This window comes from Cherax quadricarinatus, chromosome 23 (genome assembly GCF_038502225.1).
Source record: "Cherax quadricarinatus isolate ZL_2023a chromosome 23, ASM3850222v1, whole genome shotgun sequence".
NCBI lineage: Eukaryota > Metazoa > Arthropoda > Malacostraca > Decapoda > Parastacidae > Cherax > Cherax quadricarinatus.
The window spans coordinates 40,417,190-40,437,337 of record NC_091314.1 but is presented as its reverse complement, the minus strand read 5'-3'; the positions used below and the strand labels follow the sequence as shown (position 1 = coordinate 40,437,337).

The 20,148-nt window shown below is 40.5% G+C and overlaps 1 protein-coding gene across 1 annotated transcript in view; it reads right to left on the bottom strand.

The window, feature by feature from the left end:
• Positions 1-20,148, bottom strand: part of LOC128685684 (sorting nexin-14) — a 395,830-nt gene that overhangs the window by 241,189 nt on the left and 134,493 nt on the right. The window contains exons 7-8 of the mRNA XM_070088102.1: positions 17,718-17,873; positions 17,332-17,456 (exon numbers count right to left, since the gene is read on the bottom strand). Of these exons, the coding sequence (XP_069944203.1) occupies positions 17,332-17,456; positions 17,718-17,873 (281 nt within the window). The remainder of the gene's footprint in view (positions 1-17,331; positions 17,457-17,717; positions 17,874-20,148) is intronic.

Genomic DNA, 20,148 nt, shown 5'->3' with positions numbered 1-20,148 from the left:
TATACGTCAAACACGGTACCTCGTAAGACGTATATATACGGCCGCGACAGTCAAAGGGTTAACAGATGAACTGCATAAAGCTTTAGGAAAACAAAAACACAATTTTGATGTAAAAAATTGTTTGGTTTTAATTCGAGGGGTAGCTACACCTTGCTCACTTCCTACCATAACACCATGAATGTATTCTTTATTGTTCAAGTGTTCAGTTGCCCCTCATGGCTTGTGTTCACTAACAGAGCACCATGACAGAAGGCTGACTCCCCAGTGGTGTTACTACCAACATCTTACTAAGTATATATGTCACAGGTCTGACAGATCACAGACCTGACAGGCATCACAAAACTGATAGTATTACAGAAAAGATAGATATTAAATATTTGAGGTTCCAAGAGTGACAGTGATAAATATCAAGTGTTTGTGCTACGTGCTACAGTGCACTAGTCCTGGGTTCCATAGAGTCATAGTGCATTTGTATGGAGCATAAGTATAGTGATGCTGGCCAAAGTGAAGCATAAGTGTGGCGATGCTGGCCAGAGTAAAGCTGTTTTCTTACCCTCAAGACCATAAGGTAATTTGCTGGCCAAAGTAAGTGTCACAACTAAAGTCAGACCATTATTCAGGGAACCAATTATCATTATCATTATTTTTTCAACATGATGGTCACCTCCCACCAGGGCAGGCAACTCAAAAAAAAAAAAAAAAACACTTTTACCATCACTCACACAAAATCACTGTCTTTGCAGATGCGCCCAGATATGACAGTTCAGATGTCACTCCAAACAGCCAACATCCCAAACCCCTCCTTTAAATTGCAGGCACTGTACTTCCCACCTCCAAGACTCAAGTAAAGCTAACTGGTTTCCCTGAATCCCTTCACAAAATATTTTCCTCTTCATGCTCCAATAGCTCGTCAGGTCCAAAAAACCATTTGTCTCCATTCACTCTTATCTAACACGCTCACGGACGCTTGCTGGAAGTCCAAGTCCCTCGCCCACAAAACCTCCTTCATCCCCTCCCTCCAACCTCCACTAGGATGACCCCTACCCAGCCTTCTTTCACCTACAGATTTATTCACTCTCCAAGTCATTCTACTTTGATTCATTCTCTCTAAATGACCAAACCACCTCAACAACCCTTCTTCAGCCCTCTGACTAATACTTTTAGCAACTCCACACCTCCTCCTAATTTCCATACTCCAAATTCTCTGCATAATATTTACACCACACATTGCTCTTAGACAGTACATTTTCACTGCCTCCAGCCACCTCCTTGCTGCAGCATTTGCAACCCAAGCTTCACACCCACATAAGAGTGCTGGTACCACTATACTTTCGTACATTCCCTTCTTTGCTTCTATGGATAATGTTTTTTGTCTCCACATATACCTCAATGCACCACTCACCTTTTTTCCCTCATCAATTCTATGGTTAACCTCATCCTTCATAAACCCATCCACTGACACGTCAACTCCCAAATACATATCTGAAAACATTCACTTCTTCCACACTCCCTCTCTCCAATGTGATATCCAATTTTTCTTTATCTAAATCATTTGATACCTTCATCACCTTACTCTTTTCTATGTTCACTTTCAACTTTCTACCTTTACACACCCTCCCAAACTCGTCCACTAACCTTTGCAACTTTTCTTTAGAATCTCCCATAAGCAAAGTATCATCAGCAAAAAGTAACTGTGTCAATTCCCATTTTGTATCTGATTCCCCATAATTTAATCCCACCCCTCTCCCCAATACCCTAGCATTTACTTCTTTTACAACCCCATCTATAAATATATTAAACAACCATGGTGACATTACACATCCCTGTCTAAGACCTACTTTTACCGGGAAGTAGTCTCCCTCTCCTCTACACACCCTAACCATCTGCAACATCTGCCACATTGCTCCCCTATCCACTATCATATGCCTTTTCTAAATCCATAAATGAAATGAAAACTTCCCTACCTTTATCCAAATACTGTTCACATATAAGCTTCAATGTAAACACTTGATCTACACATCCCCTACCCACTCTAAAACCTCCTTGCTCATCCACAATCCTACATTCTGTCTTACCTCTAATTCTTTCAATAATAACCCTACCATACACTTTTCCTAGTATACTCAGTAAACTTCTTTCTTTCTTTCAACACACCAGCCGTATCCCACCGAGGCGGGGTGGACCAAAAGGAAAAACAAAAGTTTCTCCTTGTACATTTAGTAATATATACAGGAGAAGGGGTTACTAGCCCCTTGCTCCTGGCATTTTAGTCGCCTCTTACAACATGCATGGCTTACAGAGGAAGAATTCTGTTCCACTTCCCCATGGAGGTAAGAGGAAATAAACAAGAACAAGAACTAGAAATAAAATAGCAGAAAACCCAGAGGGGTGTGTATATACAGTGGACCCCCGCATAACGATTACTTCCGAATGCGACCAATTATGTAAGTGTATTTATGTAAGTGCGTATGTACGTGTATGTTTGGGGATCTGAAATGGACTAATCTACTTCACAATATTCCTTATGGGAACAAATTCGGTCAGTACTGCCACCTGAACATACTTCTGGAGTGAAAAAATATCGTTAACCGGGGGTCCACTGTACATATATGCTTGTACACGTATGTGTAGTGTGACCTAAGTGTAAGTAGAAGTAGCAAGACGTACCTTTAATCTTGCATATTTATGAGACAGACAAAAGACACCAGCGATCCTACCATCATGTAAAATAATTACAGGCTTTCGTTTTACACTCACTTGGCAGGACGGTAGTACCTCCCTGGGTGGTTGCTGTCTACCAACCTACTACCTTTAACTCAGTAAACTTGCTTCTTTCTTTCAACACACCGGCCGTATCCCACCGAGGCGGGGTGGCCCAAAAGGAAAAACGAAAGTTTCTAATTGTACATTTAGTAATATATACAGGAGAAGGGGTTACTAGCCCCTTGCTCCCGGCATTTTAGTCGCCTCTTACAACACGCATGGCTTACGGAGGAAGAATTCTGTTCCACTTACCCATGGAGGTAAGAGGAAATAAACAAGAACTAGTAAGAAAATAGAAACCCAGAGGGGTGTTTATATACTATGTGCTTGTACATGCATGTGTTGTGTGACCTAAATGTAAGTAGAAGTAGCAAGACGTACCTGTAATCTTGCATATTTATGAGACAGACAAAAGACACCAGTAATCCTACCATCATGTAAAACAATTACAGGCTTTCGTTTTACACTCACTTGGCAGGACGGTAGTACCTCCCTGGGCGGTTGCTGTCTACCAACCTAGTATCTTTAACTCAGCAAACTTCTTTCTTCTTTCAACGCACCAACCGTATCCCACCGAGGCGGGGTGGCCCAAAAGGAAAAAACAAAAGTTTCTCCTTCTAAATTTAGTAATATATACAGGAGAAGAGGTTACTAGCCCCTTGCTCCCAGCATTTTAGTTGCCTCTTCCAACACGCATGGCTTACGGAGGAAGAATTCTATTCCAATTCCCCATGGAGATAAGAGGAAATAAACAAGAATAAGAACTAGAAAGAAAATAGAAGAAAACCCAGAGGGGTGTGTATATATATGCTTGTACATGTATGTGTAGTGTGACCTAAGTGTAAGTAGAAGTAGCAAGACGTACCTGAAACCTTGCATATTTATGAGACAAAAAAGGACACCAGCAATCCTACCATCACGTAAAACAATTACAGGCTTTCGTTTTACACTTACTTGGCAGGACGGTAGTACCTCCCTGGGCGGTTGCTGTCTACCAACCTAGTACCTTTAACTCAGCAAACTTATTCCTTATAATTTTTACAATCTGTTTTGTCCCCCTTCCATTTATATAAAGAGACTATACATGCTCCCTGCCAATCCCTAGGTACCTTCCCCTCTTTCATACATTTATTATACAAAAATACCAACCACTCCAACACTATATCCCCCCTGCTTTTAACATTTCTGTCATGATCCCATCTGTTCCAGCTGCTTTACCCCCTTACATTCTACGTAATGCCTCATGTATTATATACTGTGTAATACTGTATATACTGCGTAATTTAATTTGTGTGGGAGTTTTGTTAGTGAGAGGATGCTTTGCTACCGACTGCATGTATCCAGGACCTACAATAGCCCTACTGTCGGCTGTCTCGCTCTGAGTTTAGAGTTTGGCTTTATGTCATGAATAAAGTTGAGCTCTACCTAAAAGTTGGATGGTTGAGAGGAAAAGCGGTTCCACGCAGTGCCATGGCGGCACTTTCTACCCGTTGAAGGTGGAAGCTTGTTCCTGAGCCCTCTTGGGGTGGGGGTTTGGCATGCAAAGAGTACGTAACCTTTATTCGGAGCAAGTACGTACCCTCATTAAAAGACTACCTCCCAACCACCGAACCAGGTAGCTAAGGATTTTATGATTTAGTGGCCCCCACTGTCAAATCAGCACCTAGGTTCAGCCAATCATATTGTGGAACAGGCAATTGTGAAAGTGATGTGGATACCACTCACATTCTCATCTTTGTCATTTTCACCCAACTGCTGGTAGAACACGGTTGTCCATTCTGTCTCCAGGCTGTGTCTTTGCCTTTGATTAACCGTGTTGTACACCAGCGGTGAGAGTAGAGACTCTCATTGCTGAGGTCCAGGTAATAAACCCTGGGCATTAACATAAAAAAAATTTACCGGTTATTTTTATATAGCCGGACTTGAGTCCTAGAAATGGGAAGTACAATGCCTGCACTCTAAAGGAGGGGTTTCGGGATATTAGCAGTTTGGAGGGATATGTTGTGTATCTTTATACGTATATGCTTCTAAACTGTTGTGTTCTGAGCATCTCTGCAAAAACAGTGATTGTGTGTGAGTGAGGTGAAACTGTTGAATGATGATGAAATTATTTTCTTTTTGGGGATTTTCTTTCTTTTTGGGTCACCCTGCCTTGGCTGGAAGTCCACGCCCCTCGCCCACAAAACCTCCTTTACCCCCTCTCTCCAACCCTTTCGAGGATGACCCCTACCCCGCCTTCCTTCCCCTATAGATTTATGTGCTTTCCATGTCATTCTACTTTGATCCATTCTCTCTAAATGACCAAACCACCTCAACAACCCCTCTTATAGACTCTGACTAATACTTTTATTAACTCCACACCTTTTCCTAATTTCCACACTCCGAATTTTCTGCATAATATTTACACCACACATTGCCCTTAGACAGGACATCTCCACTGCCTCCAAACGTCTCCTCGCTGCTGCATTTACCACCCAAGCTTCACATCCATATAAGAGTGTTGGTACTACTAAACTTTCATACAATCCCTTCTTTGCCTCCATAGATAACGTTTTTTGACTCCACATATACCTCAACGCACCACTCACCTTTTTTCCTTCATCAATTCTATGATTAACCTCATCCTTCATAAGTCCATCCACCGACACGTCAACTCCCAAGTATCTAAAAACATTCACTTCTTCCATACTTCTCCTCCCCAATTTGATATCCAATTTTTCTTTATCTTTCTTTTCTTTCTTTCTTTTCTTTTTTTTTCTTCTTCTTCCACCAATATAAAATCAAATAAACTGTTTTCATTACGTGCTATATCATACCTTGTATACTTATTTATCCTCTTTTTCATAAAATATGTATTATATGTATTACTTATTATCAAACCTCTTTCTACACATAGCTCAATTAAAGGTTCCTCATTTTCATTTACCCCTGGCACCCCAAATTTACCTACTACTCCCTCCACAACATTTTTACCCACTTTAGCATTGAGATCCCCAACCACAAGTACTCTCACACTTGGTTCAAAACTCCCCATGCACTCACTCAACATTTCCCTAAATCTTTCTCTCTCTCTACACTTCTCTCTTCTCCAGTTGCATAAATGCTTACTATAACCCACTTTTAACATCCAACCTTTATTTTACATTTATACATTTATTTATACATTTATATTCGCTCTTTTCCTGCCATAACTTATCCTTCAACATTATTGTTACACCTTCTTTAGCTCTAACTCTATTTGAAACCCCTGACCTAATCCTAATTATTTCTCCCCACTGAAACTCTCCCACCCCCTTCAGCTTTGCTTCACTTAAAGCCAGGATACCCAGCTTATTCATAACATCCACAATCATCTCTTTCTTATCATTCACACAACATCCATGCACATTCAAACATCCCACTTTGACGGTTTTCTTCATCTTTTTTTTAGTAGGCTACACGAGAAATGGGGTTACTAGCCCATTGTTCCCGGCATTTTAGTTGACTTTTACAACACGCATGGTTTACGAAAGGAAAAGCAATAAGAACAAGAACTATTCAGATAAAATCAAAGAAAACTCAGATGAGTGAGTATATATAAACATATACATGTATGTACTTCTACTTACACTTAGGTCACACTACACATACATGTACACGTTTATTTATACACACTCATCTGAGTTTTCTTTGATTTTATCTTAATAGTTCTTGGTCTTATTACTTTTCCTTTTATATCCATGGGGAAGTGGAATAAGAATCTTTCCTCCATAAGCCATGCGTGTTGTAAAAGTCAACTAAAATGCCGGGAACAATGGGCTAGTAACCCCTTTTCCTGTAAAGATTACTAAAAAGAATAAGAAGAAGAAAATTGTCAAAGTGGGAAGTCTGAATGTGCATGGATGTTGTGCAAATGATAAGAAAGAGATGATTGTGGATGTTATGAATGAGAAAAAACTGGATGTCCTGGCTTTAAGTGAAACAAAGCTGAAGGGGGTGGGAGAGTTTCAATGGAGAGGAATAAATGGGATTAGGTCAGGGGTTTCAAATAGAGTTAGAGCTAAAGAAGGAGTAACAATAATGTTGAAGGATAAGCTATGGCAGGAAAAGAGGGACTACAAATGTATAAATTCAAGGATTATGTGAAGTAAAATAAAGATTGGATGTGAAAAGTGGGTTATAGTAAGTGTGTATGCACCTGGAGAAGAGAGAAGTGTAGAGGAGAGAGAGAGATTCTGGGAAATGTTGAGTGAATGCGTGGGGAGTTTTGAATCAAGTGTGAGAGTAATGGTGGTTGGGGATTTCAATGCTAAAGTGGGTAAAAATGTTATGGAGAGAGTAATAGGTAAATTTGGGGTGCCAGGGGTAAATGTAAATGGGGAGCATTTAATTGAGCTATGTGTAGAAAGAAATTTGGTAATAAGTAATACATATTTTATGAAAAAGAGGATAAATAAATATACAAGGTATGATGTAGCACATAATGAAAGTAATTTGTTAGATTATGTATTGGTGGATAAAAGGTTGATGGGTAGGCTCCAGGATGTACATGTTCATAGAGGGGCAACTGATATATCGGATCATTATTTAGTTGAAGCTACAGTTAGAGTAAGAGGTAGATGGGAAAAGAGGAAGGTGGCAACAACAATTAAGAGGGAGTTGAAAGTGTATAAACTAAGGGAGGAGGAAGTTCGGGTGAGATATAAGCAACTATTGGCAGAAAGGTGGGCTAGTGCAAAGATGAGTAGTGGGGGGGTTGAAGAGGGTTGGAATAGTTTTAAAAATGCAGTATTGGAATGTGGGGCAGCAGTTTGTGGTTATAGGAGGGTGGGGGCAGGAGGAAAGAGGAGTGATTGGTGGAATGATGAAAGGGTGTGAAAAAAGAGAAAAAGGTGGCTTACGAGAGGTTTTTACAAAGCAGAAGTGTAATTAGAAGAGCAGAGAATATGGAGAGTAAAAGAAAGGTGAAGAGAGTGGTGAGAGAGTGCAAAAGGAGAGCAGATGAAAGAGTGGGAGAGGCACTGTCAAGAAATTTTAATGAAAACAAGAAAAAATTTTGGAGTGAGTTAAACAAGTTAAGAAAGCCTAGGGAAAGTATGGATTTGTCAGTTAAAAACAGAGTAGGGGAGTTAGTAGATGGGGAGAGGGAGGTATTAGGTAGATGGTGAGAATATTTTGAGGAACTTTTAAATGTTGATGAAGAAAGGGAGGCGGTAATTTCATGCACTGGCCAGGGAGGTATACCATCTTTTAGGAGTGAAGAAGAGCAGAATGTAAGTGTGGTGGAGGTACGTGAGGCATTACATAGAATGAAAGGGGGTAAAGCAGCTGGAACTGGTGGGATCATGACAGAAATGTTAAAAGCAGGGGGGGGATATAGTGTTGGAGTGGTTGGTACTTTTGTTTAATAAATGTATGAAAGAGGGGAAGGTACCTAGGGATTGACAGAGAGCATGTATAGTCCCTTTATATAAAGGGAAAGGGGACAAAAGAGATTGTAAAAATTATAGAGGAATAAGTTTACTGAGTATACCAGGAAAAGTATACGGTAGGGTTATAATTGAAAGAATTAGAGGTAAGACAGAATGTAGGATTGCGGATGAGCAGGGAGGCTTCAGAGTGGGTAGGGGATGTGTAGATCAAGTGTTTACATTGAAGCATATATGTGAACAGTATTTAGATAAAGGTAGGGAAGTTTTTATTGCATTTATGGATTTAGAAAAGGCATATGATAGAGTGGATAGAGGAGCAATGTGGCAGATGTTGCAAATACAGTGGTCCCTCGTTGTTCGTAATTAATCCATTCCTGGAGCCGTTACTATAAACAAAATTTACGATTTACGAATCAATTTTCCCCATAAGAAATAATGTAAATACAATTAATCCGTTCCTGACACCCAGAAGTATTAAAACAAAAAATTTTTTAACATGAAATATGCATGTAGTACATAAACAATACAATGGGAAATGATGAATGAAACATTAACAGCATAACACTTACCTTTATTGGAGATTCTTCTTAGTGTATGGGAGACTGGAGGAGGAGGAGTGGATTGTTTATAGTTTGGAAGGGGAATCCCCTTCCATCAACACCTCAGGTACCATTTGTTTTTCTGGGGTTGCTTCTCTTCTCTGTTTCTTAATGACACTAGGACCACCTTGAGAGTCACTGGAGTCCTGTCTCACAAAATAACTGTGGAGAGAGCTCTGTTTCTGGGATCTCTTTAACACTTTCCTAAAATGGCCCAAGACTTTGTCACTGTACATGTTGCCAACCTGGCTTGCAACAACCTTGTTAGGGTGATGTTTCTCCATAAAGCTTTCCATCTTACCCCACATAGTAAAAATCTCTTTAATTTCTGAAGAAGGCACCTTCTTCCATCTCTCTTCCTCCTCCTCTGCAGCAAGATTCTGAGCTGCGATGTGTTGCTCTTCCTGCTGAAGCTCTTGCAGCTTCTCAGTGGTGAGCTCTTCATTGTGGTCTTCCACCAATTCTTCCACATCCTCCAAACTCACATCCAACCCCATGGAACTCCCCAGTGCCACAATTGATTTTACAACAGACATAGGCTCATTAGGGTCAGTCCCAAATTCTTCAAAATCCCTCTTGTCGACACAATCTGGCCACAATTTTCTCCAGGCAGAGTTCAAAGTCCTGGTAGTCACTCCCTCCCAAGCCATACCTATAAGGGTTATGCAGTGGAGGATGCTGAAGTGTTCTCTCCAAAATTCCCTTTGGGTCAAGTGAGTGTCTGTGGTCACAGTCAAGCACCTGTGAAACATTGCTTTTGTGTAGAGTTTTTTAAAGTTTGCAATAACCTGCAGGTCCATGGGTTGCAGGAGAGGAGTGGTATTCGGGGGCAAGAACTTTACTGTGATGAACCCAAACTCCTCGAAAATTAGGTCATCCAAGTTTGGAGGATGAGCAGGTGCATTGTCCATTACTAGCAGGCACTTAAGATCCAATTTCTTTTCCAGGAGATACTCCTTCACACTAGGGCCAAACACTTTATTGAACCACTCGACGAAAATTTCCCTCGTGACCCATGCCTTACTATTAGATTTCCAAAACACACACAATTTACTCTTCATAACATTGTTTTTCCTGAACACTCTGGGATTTTCAGAATGGTACACTAGTAATGGCTTCACTTTGAAATCCCCACTAGCATTAGCACAGAACATTAGCGTCAGCCTGTCTTTCATAGGCTTGTGTCCTGGCATTGCCTTTTCCTCTTGTGTAATGAAGATCCTCTTTGGCATTTTCTTCCAAAAGAGGCCTGTTTCGTCACAATTGAACACTTGTTCAGGTTTCAGTCCTTCAGCCTCTATGTACTCCTGGAATTCATGCACATATTTTTCAGCCGCCTTGTGGACCGAACTGGCAGCCTCACCATGCCTTACCACACTGTGTATGCCAGTACGGTTCTTAAATCTCTCAAACCAGCCTTTGCTGGCCTTAAATTCATCACTTCACCACTATTTGCAGGCAATTTCTTTACCAAATCTTCATGCAACTGCCTAGCCTTTTCACAAATAAACGAAGTCATAAGAATATCTCCTGTTAATTGTTTCTCATTTATCCACACCAATAATAACTTCTCAACCTCTTCCAGTACTGATCTCATTTTTGTCAGCATAGTTACTCCCTTTGCAACAACAGCATCCTTTATTTCATTTTTCTTGGCCACTATGGAACATAAGGTTGTGTAGGGTTTCTTATACATCCTGGACAGTTTGGCCACACTTGTACCACTTTCATATTGTTCAATGATGGTTTTCTTAAATTCAATCGTATTTGTCACCTTCTTTACCACAGGCTTGGCACTAGGAGCTTTCTTTGGAGCCATGGTAGCTTATTTAGTACTTGCAAGCACTAAAATAAATGGAATATTATGAAATATTTCGCTGGAGCACGTGAGGGGACCTTCGCTCACTGGTAAACAATGCCAGACTGGCTGCCGCCCTGGCTCACGCCGTGGGTACGCGTCCCGGACGAACTACGACTCGCGAGTCAACCTATGAAAAGCGAGTCCATGTTTATACGAAAATACCTCTATGATTGCCGAATTTTACGATTGCCGGGAACTATGAAAAGCGGGGGACCACTGTATATGGAATAGGTGGTAAGTTACTAAATGCTGTAAAGAGCTTTGATGAGGATAGTGAGGCTCAGGTTAGGGTGTGTAGAAGAGAGGGAGAATACTTCCCGGTAAAAGTAGGTCTTAGACAGGGATGTGTAATGTCACCATGGTTGTTTAATATATTTATAGTTGGGGTTGTAAAAGAAGTAAATGCTAGGGTGTTCGGGAGAAGGGTGGGATTAAATTATGGGGAATCGAATTCAAAATGGGAATTGACACAGTTATTTTTTGCTGATGATACTGTGCTTATGGGAGGTTCTAAAGAAAAATTGCAAAGGTTAGTGGATGAGTTTGAGAATGTGTGTAAAGGTAGAAAGGTGAAAGTGAACATAGAAAAGAGTAAGGTGATGAGGGTATCAAATGATTTAGATAACGAAAAATTGGATATCAAATTGTGGAGGACGAGTATGGAAGAAGTGAATGTTTTCAGATACTTGGGAGTTGACGTGTCGGCGGATGGATTTATGAAGGATGAGGTTAATCATAGAATTGATGAGGGAAAAAAGGTGAGTGGTGCGTTGAGGTATATGTGGAGTCAAAAAACGTTATCTATGGAGGCAAAGGGAATGTATGAAAGTATAGTAGTACCAACACTCTTATATGGATGTGAAGCTTGGGTGGTAAATGCAACAGTGAGAAGATGGTTGGAGGCAGTGGTGATGTCCTGTCTAAGGGCAATGTGTGGTGTAAATATTATGCAGAAAATTCGGAGTGTGGAAATTAGGAGAAGGTGTTGAGTTAATAAAAGCATTAGTCAGAGGGCAGAAGAGGGGTTGTTGAGGTGGTTTGGTCATTTAGAGAGAATGGATCAAAGTAGAATGACATGGAAAGCATATAAATCTATAGGGGAAGGAAGGAGGGGTAGGGGTCGTCTTCGAAAGGGTTGGAAAGAGGGGGTAAAGGAGGTTTTGTGGGCGAGGGGCTTGGACTTCCAGCAAGCGTGCATGAGCGTGTTAGATAGGAGTGAATGGAGACGAATGATACTTGGGACCTGACGATCTGTTGGAGCAGGGTAATATTTAGTGAAGGGATTCAGGGAAACCGGATATTTTCATATAGTCGGACTCAAGTCCTGGAAATGGGAAGTACAATGCCTGCACTTTAAAGGAGGGGTTTGGGATATTGGCAGTTTGGAGGGATATGTTGTGTATCTTTATACATATATGCTTCTAAACTGTTGTATTCTGAGCACCTCTGCAAAAGCAGTGATAATGTGTGAGTGTGGTGAAAGTGTTGAATGATGATAAAAGTATTTTCTTTTTGGGATTTTCTTTCTTTTTTGGGTCACCCTGCCTCGGTGGGAGACGGCCGACTTGTTGAAAAAAAAAAAAAAAAAATGTATGTGTAGGGTGACCCAAGTGTAAGTAGAAGTAGCAAGACGTACCTGAAATCTTGTATGTTTATGAGACAGAAAAAAGACACCAGCAATCCTACAATCATATAAAACAAATACAGGCTTCCTTTTTACACTCACTTGATAAGATGGTAGTACCTCCCAGAATGGTTGCTGTCTACCAACCTAATTTTTGCTCTAATATTTGCTATTTTAAGGTGAATTTGGTGCAGAGATTTAATAGCTCGTGTGTGTAAATTTTCATCTGAGCTGCCTCCTGGGATCTCTGCTAAAATATTATTTACTACACTCCTCCATTTTAGGTGTCTCAAGTTGAAATCTCCCAGTAGCAAGATGTTTGGGGAAAGAGTTGGGAGATTTTCCAGACAGTGGTCAATTTTCAACTACTGCTCCCGGAATTGCTGGGAAAGTTGCATCTGGACACTTGTATACAACCACAATGACAAGGTTTTGGTTTTCAATCTATACCACCAAAACTTCAATTACATCATTTGAGGTGTTTAGTAGGGCAAATGAGTGACTCTGTGACATACAGGACAACCCCCCCCCTTGTTGCCTTAGTCTATCACAACTGAATAGGTTATAACCTGGGATACATATTTCGTTGTCAAAATGATCCTTTATATGGGTCTCTGTGAATGCTGCAAACATTGCATTTGACTCCGTGAGCAGTCCCTTGATGTAAGGAATTTTGTTGTTTGTTGACGGCTTTAGACCCTGTACGTCTGCAAAGACAAATGTCGTTATATTGATGGAATTTATTTGCTGGCTCTAATATCTGTTGTTCTGGAGTACAGGCCAATGACTGTGCCTCTGCTCCAGAAGTGTTTTCAGTTGGTTTAAGATTACTGTCATTTCTTGACAGTCTTTATTCCTTCCTGGCACTAAAAAACCCTTTTCTCTAAAGAGGTTATGGCTCTCCTCTTTTGTTTCCCATAGTCTGGCTGGTCGTGTCTTCTTGTCCCCTTTAAGTGATGTGCCTGGCAGAATGTATTGTAGAATTTTCTTTCATGGAGTGATGAACGACACATTTCGAGGTGAAATAAGTTACAGGAAGGGGAGTTGCACCCTCCTGTTGTCATGTGGGTGCAGCATATTTTGGGATGGTCAAAGATGCATGTCCCACATGTTTTACCAGATATACCATGCCGGCAGATACCCAAGGCATAGAATTTGCATAGATTGGAATTTTGTTTGCTAGGATTTTTTGTAGCTGTGTTTGCTACTGGTGCATTTTTTTTCTGCTTCCCCTCTACCTACTGCCCCTGTATGGACATCAGTGCTTCCACCAGTTTTTGCTGGTAATGTGTCAACACTGTTCTCTGAGGTATCATTCCTTTTTGTTCCATCTGCAGCAGTATTGTTATTTTGTACCTCTGTAAATTGAATAGCAATGTCTTTACCTGTGTCATCACCAGGGCCACTATTGCTGGATAATGTCCCAAATGCATACAAAGTTTACTACATCCAGAACTGTCCATTATTAATACCATCCACTGGGTAAAATGATTTCAAATTTAATGTCAGGAAACAGGATAAGCATTCCCTGACCTTGGTCAGGGAACACTTGTCCTGGCCTCAGTCAGATGACCAAAGTCTACACAGCTGGTCATTTGACCGAGGCCTTCTGCTAGCTTACCGGTCCACCCCTCTAAAAAATATTATGGGTATAATTATAACCAAACCACCTCAACAACCCCTCTTCTGCCCTCTGACTAATGCTTTTATTAACTCCACACCTTCTCCTAATTTCCACACTCCGAATTTTCTGCATAATATTTACACCACACATTGCCCTTAGAGAGGACATCTCCACTGCCTCCAACCGTCTCCTCGCTGCTGCATTTACCACCCAAGCTTCACATCCATATAAGAGTGTTGGTACTACTATACTTTCATACATTCCCTTCTTTGCCTCCATAGATAACGTTTTTTGACTCCACATATACCTCAACGCACCACTCACCTTTTTTCCCTCATCAATTCTATGATTAACCTCATCCTTCATAAATCCATCCGCCGACACGTCAACTCCTAAGTATCTGAAAACATTCACTTCTTCCATACTCCTCCTCCCCAATTTGATATCCAATTTTTCTTTATCTAAATCATTTGATACCCTCATCACCTTACTCTTTTCTATGTTCACTTTCAACTTTCTACCTTTACACACATTCTCAAACTCATCCACTAACCTTTGCAATTTTTCTTTAGAATCTCCCATAAGCACAGTATCATCAGCAAAAAGTAACTGTGTCAATTCCCATTTTGAATTTGATTCCCCATAATTTAATCCCACCCCTCTCCCGAACACCCTAGCATTTACTTCTTTTACAACCCCATCTATAAATATATTAAACAACCATGGTGACATTACACATCCCTGTCTAAGACCTACTTTTACCGGGAAGTATTCTCCCTCTCTTCTACACACCCTAACCTGAGCCTCACTATCCTCATAAAAGCACTTTACAGCATTTAATAACTTACCACCTATTCCATATACTTGCAACATCTGCCACATTGCTCCTCTATCCACTCTATCATATGCCTTTTCTAAATCCATAAATGCAATAACAACTTCCCTACCTTTATCTAAATACTGTTCACATATATGCTTCAATGTAAACACTTGATCTACACATCCCCTACCCACTCTGAAGCCTCCTTGCTCGTCCGCAATTCTACATTCTGTCTTACCTCTAATTCTTTCAATTATAACCCTACCGTATACTTTTCCTGGTATACTCAGTAAACTTATTCCTCTATAATTTTTACAATCTCTTTTGTCCCCTTTCCCTTTATATAAAGGGACTATACATGCTCTCCGCCAATCCCTAGGTACCTTCCCCTCTTTCATACATTTATTAAACAAAAGTACCAACCACTCCAACACTATATCCCCCCCTGCTTTTAACATTTCTGTCATGATCCCATCAGTTCCAGCTGCTTTACCCCCTTTCATTCTACATAATGCCTCACGTACCTCCACCACACTTACATTCTGCTCTTCTTCACTCCTAAAAGATGGTATACCTCCCTGGCCAGTGCATGAAATTACCGCCTCCCTTTCTTCCTTAACATTTAAAAGTTCCTCAAAATATTCTCGCCATCTACCTAATACCTCCCTCTCCCCATCTACTAACTCCCCTACTCTGTTTTTAACTGACAAATCCATACTTTCCCTAGGCTTTCTTAACTTGTTTAACTCACTCCAAAATTTTTTCTTATTTTCATTAAAATTTCTTGACAGTGCCTCTCCCACTCTTTCATCTGCTCTCCTTTTGCACTCTCTCACCACTCTCTTCACCTTTCTTTTACTCTCCATATACTCTGCTCTTCTTATAACACTTCTGCTTTGTAAAAACCTCTCGTAAGCTACCTTTTTCTCTTTTATCACACCCTTTACTTCATCATTCCACCAATCACTCCTCTTTCCTCCTGCACCCACCCTCCTATAACCACAAACTTCTGCCCCACATTCCAATACTGCATTTTTAAAACTATTCCAACCCTCTTCAACCCCCCCACTACTCATCTTTGCACTAGCCCACCTTTCTGCCAATAGTCGCTTATATCTCGCCCGAACTTCCTCCTCCCTTAGTTTATACACTTTCACCTCCCTCTTACTTGTTGTTGCCACCTTCCTCTTTTCCCATCTACTTCTTACTCTAACTGTAGCTACAACTAAATAATGATCCGATATATCAGTTGCCCCTCTATAAACATGTACATCCTGGAGCCTACCCATCAACCTTTTATCCACCAATACATAATCTAATAAACTACTTTCATTACGTGCTACATCATACCTTGTATATTTATTTATCCTCTTTTTCATAAAATATGTGTTACTTATTACCAAATTTCTTTCTACACATAGCTCAATTAAAGGCTCCCCATTTACATTTACCCCTGGCACCCCAAATTTACCTACATTTGGTCATTTAGAGAGAATGGATCAAAGTAGAATGACATGGAAAGCATATAAATCTATAGGGGAAGGAAAGAGGGGTAGGGGTCGTCCTCGAAAGGGTTGGAAAGAGGGGGTAAAGGAGGTTTTGTGGGTGAGGGGCTTGGACTTCCAGCAAGCGTGCATGAGCTTGTTAGATAGGAGTGAATGGAGACGAATGATACTTGGGACCTGACGATCTGTTGGAGTGTGAGCAGGGTAATATTTAGTGAAGGGATTCAGGGAAACCGGTTATTTTCATATAGTCGGACTTGAGTCCTGGAAATGGGAAGTACAATGCCTGCACTTTAAACGAGGGGTTTGGGATATTGGCAGTTTGGAGGGATATGTTGTGTATCTCTATACGTATATGCTTCTAAGCTGTTGTATTCTGAGCACCTCTGCAAAAGCAGTGATAATGTGTGAGTGTGGTGAAAGTGTTGAATGATGATGAAAGTATTTTCTTTTTGGGGATTTTCTTTTTTTTTTTTTGGGTCACCCTGCCTCGGTGGGAGACGACCGACTTGTTTAAAAAAAAAAAAAAAAAAAAATTATAACCATTTCTAGGTAGTAGGTGGGTAGACAGCAACAGCCCAGGGAGGTACTACCATCCTCCCAAGTGAGTGTAAAACGAAAACATGTAATTGTTTTACATGATGGTAGGACTGCTGGTGTCCTTTTTTCTGTCTCATAAACATGCAAGATTTCAGGTATGTCTTGCTACTTCTACTTACACTTAGGTCACACTACACATACATGTAAAAGCATATATATACACACCCCTCTGGGTTTCGTGCTATTTTCTTTCTAGTTCTTGTTCTTGTTTATTTCCTCTTATCTCCATGGGGAAGTGGAACAGAATTCTTCCTCCGTAAGCCATGCGTGTTGTAAGAGGCGACTAAAATGTCGGGAGCAAGGGGCTAGTAACCCCTTCTCCTGTATAAATTACTAAATTTGAAAAGAGGAACTTTTGTTTTTCTTTTTGGGCCACCCTGCCTCGGTGGGATACAGCCGGTTTGTTGAAAGAAAGAAAGAATTATAACCATTACAAAGTTTTACTGTTGTCTGTACTGTGATAAGGAAAGTATGAGCTACTAGTTGAGGAAGAAAGGTGCATTAGTGGTTAGTAGATGTCTCACCGCATGGCTGTGCATGAAGAGTGGAAGATATTCTCTCTCCAGCAAGTTGTATGCATGTTCGTATGCCTGGAAAAGAGGCCGTGTAGTACGAAGCTTAACAATGTCCTTAACCTCCCCATGTACAACTGAAATAAAACTATAATTTAGTAAGCATAAAAATATAATACAAAATCAACAGTTTGTGACTAAGCATAGTAAGTTAGCAAGGAATTACAAACAAATTTTCAAATATTTGTAACACTGAAGCTAATATGGGGAAAGAGTTATAAATCAGTTAAAGTCAATTCACATAGTGGGATTAAACATAACAAGGAGGTTCATTATGAACTTAAAATTTACATAATTGTGAGACTTTACTATTGTAATGTATAAAAGTGTGTATTTACTCTCTCTAATGTGTGACACAATGTGGGAAGGGAAGCTGATGCGGTCCACCGCAGAAGAAACCATGTAAGTATGATAGAGCTCCAATGCTTCATGATGAAGTTGCTCCAGTTGCTCAGCTGTGAGGTCTGGGTCAAGGATGTGACGATTGAAGTCCTCTGTGGGGAAAATAACTTCTGGCTCATGAAAAGTTTACTTAATACTGTACAAATAAATGCTGGGATTAACTAAATCATATCAGTCCTACAATGCAGGTACTACAATGTTGCTACTGTGAAATTTATGAGGAAGACATTTTTTTTTTTTTTTTTTTTTTAACAATTCAGCCATCTCCCACCGAGGCAGGGTGACCCAAAAAGAAAGAAAATCCCCAAAAAGAAAATACTTTCATCATCATTCAACACTTTCACCTCACTCACACATAACCACTGTTTTTGCAGAGGTGCTCAGAACACAACAGTTTAGAAGCATATAAGTATAAAGATACACAACACATCCCTCCAAACCGATAATATCCCAAACCCCTCCTTTAGAGTGCAGGCATTGTACAGTGGACCCCCGGTTAATGATATTTTTTCACTCCAGAAGTATGTTCAGGTGCCAGTACTGACCGAATTTGTTCCCATAAGGAATATTGTGAAGTAGATTAGTCCATTTCAGACCCCCAAACATACACGTACAAACGCACTTACATAAATACACTTACATAATTGGTCGCCTTCGGAGGTGATCGTTATGCGGGGGTCCACTGTACTTCCCATTTCCAGGACTCAAGTCCGGCTATATAAAAATAACAGGTTTCCCTGAATCTCTTCACTAAATATTACCCTGCTCACACTCCAACAGATTGTCAGGTTGTGCAAAGAAAGGTATAAAATACCGACAATATGAAAGTTAAGACACATGTGCAACATCTGGATATCTTTATTGTAGTAGACGTTTCGCCATCCAGTGGCTTTATCAATACAGATTCTAGGACATAATAGGAAGACAGTAGAACTATATACAAAAGATGAGGTAATCAGTCCCTCGGCCTTGGAGTTAGTGTTCACAGCATCGTGAACACCACGATGCTGTGAACACTAACTCCAAGGCCGAGGGACTGATTACCTCATCTTTTGTATATAGTTCTACTGTCTTCCTATTATGTCCTAGAATCTGTATTGATAAAGCCACTGGATGGCGAAACGTCTACTACAATAAAGATATCCAGATGTTGCACATGTGTCTTAACTTTCAGATCGTCAAGTCCCAAATACCATTCACTCTCCATTCATTCCTATCGAACACGCTCATGCACGCCTGCTGAAAGTCCAAGCCCCTCGCCCACAAAACCTCCCTTACCCCTTCCTTCCAACCTTTTCAAGGACGACCCCTACCCCGCCTTCTTCCCCTACAGATTTATACGCTCTCCATGTCATTCTACTTTGATCCATTCTCTCTAAATGATCAAACCACCTCAACAACCCCTCTTCAGCCCTCTGACTAATACTTTTATTAACTCCACACCTTCTCCTAATTTCCACACTCCGAATTTTCTGCATAATATTTACACCACACATTGCCCTTAGACAAGACATCTCCACTGCCTCCAACCGCCTCCTCACTGCTGCATTCACAACCCAAGCTTCACACCCATATAAGAGTGTTGGTACTACTATACTTTCATACATTCCCTTTTTTGCCTCCATAGATAACATTTTTTGTCTCCACATATACCTCAACGCACCACTCACCTTTTTTCCCTCATCAATTCTATGATTAACCTCATCCTTCATAAATCCATCCACCGACACATTAACTCCCAAGTACTATTTGAAAACATTCACTTCTTCCATACTCCTCCTCCCCAATTTGATATTCAATTTTTCTTTATCTAAATCATTTGATACCCTCATCACCTTACTCTTTTCTATGTTCACTTTCAACTTTCTACCTTTACACACACTCCCAAACTCATCCACTAACCTTTGCAATTTTTCTTTAGAATCTCCCATAAGCACAGCATCATCAGCAAAAAGCAACTGTGTCAATTCCCATTTTGTATTTAATTCCCCATAATTTAATCCCACCCGTCTCCTGAACACCCTAGCATTTACTTCTTTTACAACCCCATTTTATTATTTTATTAACACACTGGCCGATTCCCACCAAGGCAGGGTGGCCCGAAAAAAAGAAAAACTTTCACCATCATTCACTCCATCACTGTCTTGCCAGAAGGGTGCTTTACACTTCAGTTTTTAAACTGCAACATTAACACCCCTCCTTCAGAGTGCAGGCACTGTACTTCCCATCTCCAGGACTCAAGTCCGGCCTGCCGGTTTCCCTGAATCCCTTCGTAAATGTTACTTTGCTCACACTCCAACAGCACGTCAACTATTAAAAACCATTTGTCTCCATTCACTCCTATCAAACACGCTCATGCATGCCCAC